An 8,311-nucleotide genomic window follows, 5' to 3' on the forward strand; every position below is an offset into this window, starting at 1 on the left:
TCTACGATTTTGTTAACGAGTCCGTCCAATTGAGAAGCTGCAAATTACATCTTACTCTTTCGAGTATTACACATTGAATATCGTCGAACTCGACGATTGGCAAAATTGAAAAGACTGATACGTGTGAAGAAACTGAAGCTTTTCTCGCGAACATTCATTTGTTATTCGTTAATGAAGTCACGAGGTCGAAGATGCGGACGACAACGTCGACGACGGAGACGACACGATCTCGATGTGTACGGTGAGAGGACGTGAAATGCCAATTCCTTTCCCCGTTCGTTCCTATTCGCGAAAATAGTGCGACTATCAACGATGGATCTCAGTACGACGCCTAGAAGGACTACGGAAGGCGTCGGTGATCTACAGAAGACCAGAGTAGCGAAGAGCGTCTTCAGCATCCGCAGTCTTGTCGATGTCGAGGAAACGGAGCTTCCCACGCAAGATGATGAGCGCTCGCAAAGTGAGTCTTTAGTCTACTTAAATTTATCATTCATCGTGCGACGATCAAAACAATCGTAATGTCATAAATTCGTCTTTCGAAGAAGATATACTAACTAAGATATACTAACTGAGATATACTAAGATACATACATACTTACTTCTTACATTTATCTCAAATAAATAGATATATTTACTCAGTACACTTTTACTATAATACTATGAAATACGTAACATAAAGACTATCAAGATACGTTTTCATAAATCCTTATAGTATCTACAATATTAAAAGTTGATCTTAATGAAATTATATTAACTTAAATTTCTGCTGCTTAATCAATCAATTAATTAAATTTTATTACAAATTTTTGTCGGTTTTTTTTACGCATAGTTACCAAGAGACACAAACAAGAAAATTAACAATCGTAACATTGTGCCTTATAGTAGCTCTAACTTAAATCCGTATTATTAAAAAAATTTGTATATCTATAAATGACAATAATTGTGGAAAATATCATACAAAATTGAATAATCGTATATAAAAATATGGATAAATATATAACAGATAAAACAAGAACTTGCTCTTATAGCATAAATAGAAATAAACGACTATATTTATGATAAGTGACAGGTATATATCATATTCTAAGGCCATATGGTGGACAAGTTAATTATTGAGTTGATTAAGTTGGAAATGTAATTATTAGTAGATCTATGTAATTTGTCGTCGTATAAAAAATCCATTCTTCGTGTTGATTATATGGTGCTATGGAATCCTTAATTATAGCGATATATAGAAATAATTTGAGTGATAGTTTCTTGTATGTGTTTGCACACAAATCGAATGTGACGCTTGTGATTGGGAAAAAATTCGCGACAAGTTTCGTGCAGATCTAAAAAAAGAACATGCAATTTAATTCTCATAGTTATAAAATTATTAATTTCAATAGATGTTTAAATGCGGCATTTTTAATAGACAAAGTGCAATATAAGATAAATAAAAATGTAAGTAACATGACAGATTGAAAGTGCTTATATATCAATCCGTTTATGACTTGTGAAACATTATGCCTGAGACGATTACAGATATTTTCGCGTATAATAACAGCCTAAAAATTAGTTCAAGGAAACGTGCAAATGTTTTCATTAAATCCGCGGATAGAAACATTGGAAAAACAAAAGATCGATCACGTCACCGGGATTTCGGAGGAGACGATCAGTTACCTCTTCTATCAAAGCCGCACGACATTCCGAGGCTTGAGAAACTGCGGTTCCAGGGTTTACTTTTTCCCGACGAGTGCCTTTTGTGCCAGAGATTCAGCAAAAACCGACCGCCCTTATAAGAGCGGCGGAGTTAATTAAGGCGCATTTAAAGTCGGTAGATCGCGATAAGACAGCGATTAACTCGAAATTAGTCCGCCCATGGATCTAGCAAAAACTGTATCGCTGTCGTTATTGCCGACACGTATCGACGGTGTAGATAAATACGTGATTGAAACGATGCCCAATTAGAGTTCTAGAGCAAATTATTACATCACTCCCGTAAGCCCTTCTCTGCTAGAAGTTATTCCTAAACAAAAAATGTTTGAAAACGATAATTCACATTCTTATTGCTCCTATTACTTTAATCCTATTTCTTTCACGATTAGTACACGGAAAGAATAATTTTTCTGAAGGATCTAAAAATTTGCTGATTGCAGAATGAAGAAAATAATTTTGTTATACCTTCAAAATAATTTTAATGGAAACTCAAACTGTGGTTACTCTAGAGTTAAATTTTTTTGTTGCCTAAAAAATTATTTTCAGATTTGTATCTAGTAAAATTCTAAATTATTCAGTAAAATTGTGTTTTCTGCATATAATCTTATCATGTTACTAAATGAATTGTTACAGATTTCTTGTAAAATAATTTGAAAGCACACAGCTTTACCCAGTATTATGACATTACGATAAAAAACTGGATTTTTCAAAGATAATTACATATTCAAATATAATAAAAACATAACAATAAAAATAAAACAAAATATAATCAGAAGAGCTACGAGTCAAAACAAATTTTAATGTACATATGATACAGTTGACATTAAGTAAAATAACAATTAAATGTCTAATTTCCGAGTAATTGAAGTAATTCAAAATAGTTTGTCGAACGTTACGCAACTGATACGTCTGCAAATAAACGATTATGCCTTTCCTGCGGGGATTTAAAGATATAATCCAAATTGATATATGATTTCGATATTTCATCACTAGAAAAATTCCGCAGCATCGCGAGCATTCGCACAGCTAGAATGCAGTCTCGCGAGAGAAGCGATACGAGCGTGGAATAACGGAAAAAATGCTACCACACGCTGCACCGCATCGCGGCCGAGTTTCTAGTTGGCCGATATGCAAAATACCTGCCTGGCTACGATAACGCGCATTACTCGACTTTCTTGCGACGAATAAATAGCGAATTACCATTTAGTCGTCAGCCGATAAAGCGAAACGAGCTCGCACGATAACGGAATCTCATTCTCCCAGCAACTCTATAAACTATCGGCTTGTTATCGGATAATTAACAAGATAGCGCGTTGATTAACAAATTAACATTACGCGTACACGCAACGTAATGGAACGCAGACGCGCGGTATTTATTAATTATCATGAGAGGCGACAAGCATCATATCTAGTCGGTGTAGCCGAAAAATTATACATAATAATGCAAAGACTTTATTTAGTTAATAACAAATAAAAATACGGTATACTCATATCTTCGTTATTTATTATCGCACGTATGATAAGCATGTGTCGTGTTTATCACATTATTCTTCAAATTCTTCAATTATCTTCCATTAAAAACTGGAATGTATCTCGTCTTACATTTGGTCTCACTTGCCTTACGTTATACACACCCGATACGTAAAACGAATTACGTTGCATATAGATAAGCACGAACAAAATAAGAATTGCTAATCTAATATAGTTGCGATGCACTAAGAAGTTAACGAATTCTGCTCGACAGAAAACAGATACGTGAAAATTGTATCTTAAAAGATAATCGTTATTATTCAAGAGGAACATTGCTATCATTGTTATCTAGCTTAGGCGCTTAGATTATTTTTCTATAAATATATTTAAATTTTCATAGTAAAAACAAGTATATAATATATTAATTTCTATAAAATAAAAATGAAGCATTCTCTCACTCGGTTATTACTAAAATAATTTTCCGTACACAATTGTAAATTTTTTTTCAGTTTACTTTGTCATCGACGTTCCAAAAGAGGACAGAACCGTATAATTATCGCCACATTAATGCCGCACGGGTATTATTAGCGTACTCTCTTGCGTACTTTGTAGGTAAATATTTAAAAATGAGTATAAATAATTACCCACTGTACAGACGCATAGATAAGCGAGCTCAAGTAGTTGGCTTAACAATACCGCGGTACAGCGAATAAAAATGTTTTAAAAAGTTACCTTTACCGCGGTAATTACTGTCAGAGTTGATAAAAGAATATTTATTTCAACTTGAAAGTTTGAATTATTCGATTGGTTGATGATATTATTTTAACATGTTAGAAATCTGTCAAAATATTTATCGCCGTATTAATGCCACGCGATTTTATTTTTGTATAATATTATATAGTTCATTAAAACTTTTTATAATTACCGATGCAATATTATAAAGTTCACCATAATTACAATTAAAATGCAGTAATATATATATATCTTGATCAAATTTATTATTAAATTTCTCGTTGAATTGAGAATGTCAATTAATCTGTTTCGTTGTTTTGTTTCTTCCAGATAATAATGAACAAAAAGTACAAAGCGAAATTGAAAGAAATGTAATTTAAGGTAATCTAAAGTACTCTTGCATTTGCGATTATCTCGAAACTGCAAATGCTGACTTTTCTATTTAACGATAGAAATATCTTGGGGGTGAGATGGCATGTGCATGGCTCAACCGAGGGTTTATCGCCGCCATATTACGATCCGGTCTGGTCGATTAAACGCTATAAATGGCCATGACAGAAGGTGTAATAGAATTGGAGTAACTCCGAGCCAATGGCGCTCCGCGATTAGGGTGGTTGTTCGTGCTCGATTGGCTTTCACGAGCGAGGGTTGATGTTCCCCGCGGGTAAGCTACGTCTTTATATCCTCCCATCGGTTCCCGTTATCCCATTACAGAAACGACCCACCCTCACGTTTAAAATTTCATCGTTCTGGAAACGTTACAGCCCCAGTGCTCACAAATTCTTCATTCAAATTAGTGATTGCAGTATAATTGCATAAAATTACGAAACTTTTATCGTATGAAACCAGCCGTTTAAGACATATTTATGAGAATTTCTTTCTTAGTAATTTTCAGTACAAATCTCTTTTTCCGTCAAAATGAGGTTACGTCATTATTTTATTAGTCTAGTTAATCATTAGTTTAGTTAAAAAGAGACATTTTCAAAAATTTTCGATAAAATGTTTATTCTTTTGATGTATAATTGCAAGAAAAACGTAATATAATTATCTATTAAATAAGAAAAGCAATTAAAAAATAATGACTTGTTACTTCATATTACTAAGAATAATAAATAATAATAATATTCTGTGCTATTAGAATTATTCATTCAACACTGCACGATTGACAGCATCGCTAAAGATATAATCATCAGACATGGTTTATAAGTGCACGACAAGCCGTAATCTATAGCGCACGAATTAAATTTGCAGATCGATCAACCGGACTATTAATCGAGGCTTGTAATCTCACAAAGTCATCGCACTACATCTCGTAATTAACGTATAATTGAATGTAAACGTTATAGAAAAAATGATTTGCGTAATATGTATCATAATATCTTTCGTACGTTTTTAAAATAAATGGAGTAATTATGTTAAATCATTTTATAGCACGTTACCAAACAATTGACGCTCGTTCCTTTAAACGTATACATTTCCAGAGAAAAAAAATTTCATTTCTTTCCGAGTAAATAATTAAATCGTCTTATCATATAAAATATAAGCTATTTCAAATTGTTCTTCCATAAAAGATGTGTGATAAATATTATAACATTTCAAATATTTCAAAGAGAATGGAATAGACTGAATAAAAATTTTACTGATTAATATGAATGTGTTATGTTAATCGTAAAAAATTGCTTAGCTTCCTTATTACTATGAAGGATACATGGAGCTCATAACTGATAACTTACAATTGGATGTCCTCAGATGGTTTTAAAAGCTAGACAAGTCCATGAAGTGTTCTCCAAGAAGAGCCTCAAAGGGGCTGTCAAAAATTTCATCGTCAACTTCAACGGGTTCCTGCAACACCGCGCTGTTAATTGCAAAAAACAAAGAGAAACCCTGCCAATAATACGCGTCGGGCGGGCTGTAAATAATGCCGCGCGGGTTTTACACGTGCGTATATAGTGCCGCGTCGACCGCTGATTGGTCGGTCCGCTAATTGTGTTTTATTAGCGTTCGCCCCTTACTCCTCCGCCCTTTCTCCGTCCCTTCCTGTTCAAACGCCGAACATCTGCAGTCTTAGCTAACTAACCTACCGCCCATGTACTAACTGCGAGCGACATTGTTATTAAGGGTTCCTACAGCGCATCTGAAACCCACACACGCGCACTCGCGTGGGTCCGCATGCGCGACGACACGAGGATATCGTGCCTTTGATCCTCGTTAAGGAGCTGTTAGGGTACTGCGAGAGAACCTGCGAGAGAACCTGCGAGAGAACCTGCGAGAGAACCTGCGAGAGAACCTGCGAGAATCTGCGCTTTCGTCGGTTATCGAAGAAAGGAAGAAATAATTGGAACTGCAAGATCACTATTTCTTAAAATCACATGTATTTTACAAATTGTAAAATTAACTTTGTAAAAATAATTCGGAGATTAAGAAAAAGAAAATTGGTTTGAAAAATATTAATCCTCACATTGTAATTTTCGTATTTAATATTGACATTGAACTGTATTAAAGATTACAATTTATCGTTAGCTTTGTCTCAGATGTATTAGATTCTCATACACATTTCTCTCAATATTGAAATGAAAATTATATCAATATGAAATCGATATTGATTATTAATACATAGCAATAAACGTAACGAGGGTCGACGAATCAAGCTAAGCAATATTTGTAGTTATGAAAAAAATACAAAAATAGCCAGCGTAAAATTAATATACCAGTGAGATGTAGATATCTATCAATTATTACTCACGAGATTAATGTTAATTCGCTATCTCTATTTCATTTTTTGTAATAGATTTTATTTTAGAAAAATGGTTGATCAAGACTAGAGTCCTAGATATAACAGAGAAGCGCAACCGCTGTCCCGATTTCTGATTGGTTCCGCCATTTTTTCTATGGATAGTCTTCTAGGACTCTGGTAGTATCATTATTTTTAAATCCTGATATGTATACCGTAGTCTCCAAAGAGAATCAGTATTTCTTTGTATAAGTCAGTAGAAACACTACTGTTATAGGAATCGCACTTCGTTTGCGGAATGACATGATGTAAACACAGGTCGCCATTTTTTCTTTGGATGATTAATTATAACCTTTAAATATGCTCGGTTACGCTTCTCTGTTATATCTAGGACTCTAGTCAAGATTTACAAGTCTCGAATTTATTAATTAATCGCACCAAGTTGTTCGCGAGTCGAGTATACAGCGTTCGCGCGCGATGCGATCTCAAGGATGAAACTCGAAATGATATCGAGGATCGAACGCGGGCGGGCATTTCTTTACTTTCTTGACGGTGGGAGTTGGGTCTGGGCGGCAGGTAGGGCAGAGAGACGAGTCTTATTACGACGAGGAGAGCCGGGCATGCTGGTGCAATCAAATAAATTAGTCGGAATTACGCGGGCCGCGGAGCCAGCCGGTGGTGGCGCAGGCGTTCACCACCGCTCGTCCTCGCCACCAATTAGCAGAGCTTTATCCCGCGCCGAGTCCTCTACATACACACGTACACGTACGTGTGTATATATTTCACGTAGGCTGGATATATTCCGAGAAATTCGCGGCTGCTTCTCTCGCAGGCGCCGCCGTGGTACCATGCACGAGTCTTTCGAGCATCGCGCAACCCTCCGCTGAACGCGCGAGATGATTTGCGAAGTATTGAGAGAATTTATTAGACTGACGGATAAACGAAGAGCGACGGTACGAATTTTAACGTATGATCACGTGGCGATCGTTTGTCTCGGTTATTTATTAAATGGCGGCTCGTAAGACCAATTATCGGGGTACGGGCTGCGTGGGGAGTCGCGGACATCCCGCGCAAACTTCCAGCCTGCGATTCTATACCTCAAAAGAGCTTGATATCACCGTGGCGTAAATCCGACGAGGCATTTTGTAGAAACTTTGAGTCATTGACTAAGAATTGAGCACTTCGTACGATAATAAAACAATAAATTGAATATACATGTAATTGGGGGGAGGGGGATACGTATTGAACAAGAATACTTTCATTAAGGAATAAAATTATCGCACTGAGAAGAAATGTATTAAATTTTAATATTATATTTGAATAGTGCCAACTAAATATTTATTTATAGTAAATAAATATTTGCTTAGTAAAAAGATATGATTGTTAAATCAAATTAATGGTTCTTGTGCCAAATAAATATATCTTTATATTTAGTAAATATTTATATCAATATGCGTTTCAAAGCCAAATCGAGTCCAAACACTAGGTATAATATAATTGTGTATCAAATTCTTTATATTGTATTAGGTGTTAAACTTAATTTCTGCCGTTTTTCGTCTCCAAAATTGATTTGTTTCGAAGGGAAGATGAATGAATACCTTAATCAAAGTAATTTCCTCCATTTTCTACTTTATTACTAATTAATAATATTTTATTAATAATACTTTGATTAAGGTATTT

At 35.0% G+C, this 8,311-nt stretch overlaps 1 protein-coding gene across 1 annotated transcript in view; it reads left to right on the forward strand.

Annotated features, from left to right (window-relative positions):
• The first annotated feature begins 15 nt into the window (after window positions 1–15).
• The window catches only part of LOC108770164 (homeobox protein aristaless), a 145,824-nt gene continuing 137,528 nt past the window's right edge, over window positions 16–8,311 (forward strand). The window contains exon 1 of the mRNA XM_018521557.1: window positions 16–460. Coding sequence (XP_018377059.1) covers window positions 313–460 — 148 coding nt within the window. The 5' untranslated portion in view covers window positions 16–312. The remainder of the gene's footprint in view (window positions 461–8,311) is intronic.

This window comes from Trachymyrmex cornetzi, unplaced genomic scaffold (genome assembly GCF_001594075.2).
Source record: "Trachymyrmex cornetzi isolate Tcor2-1 unplaced genomic scaffold, Tcor1.1 scaffold99, whole genome shotgun sequence".
Classification (NCBI taxonomy): Eukaryota; Metazoa; Arthropoda; class Insecta; order Hymenoptera; family Formicidae; genus Trachymyrmex; species Trachymyrmex cornetzi.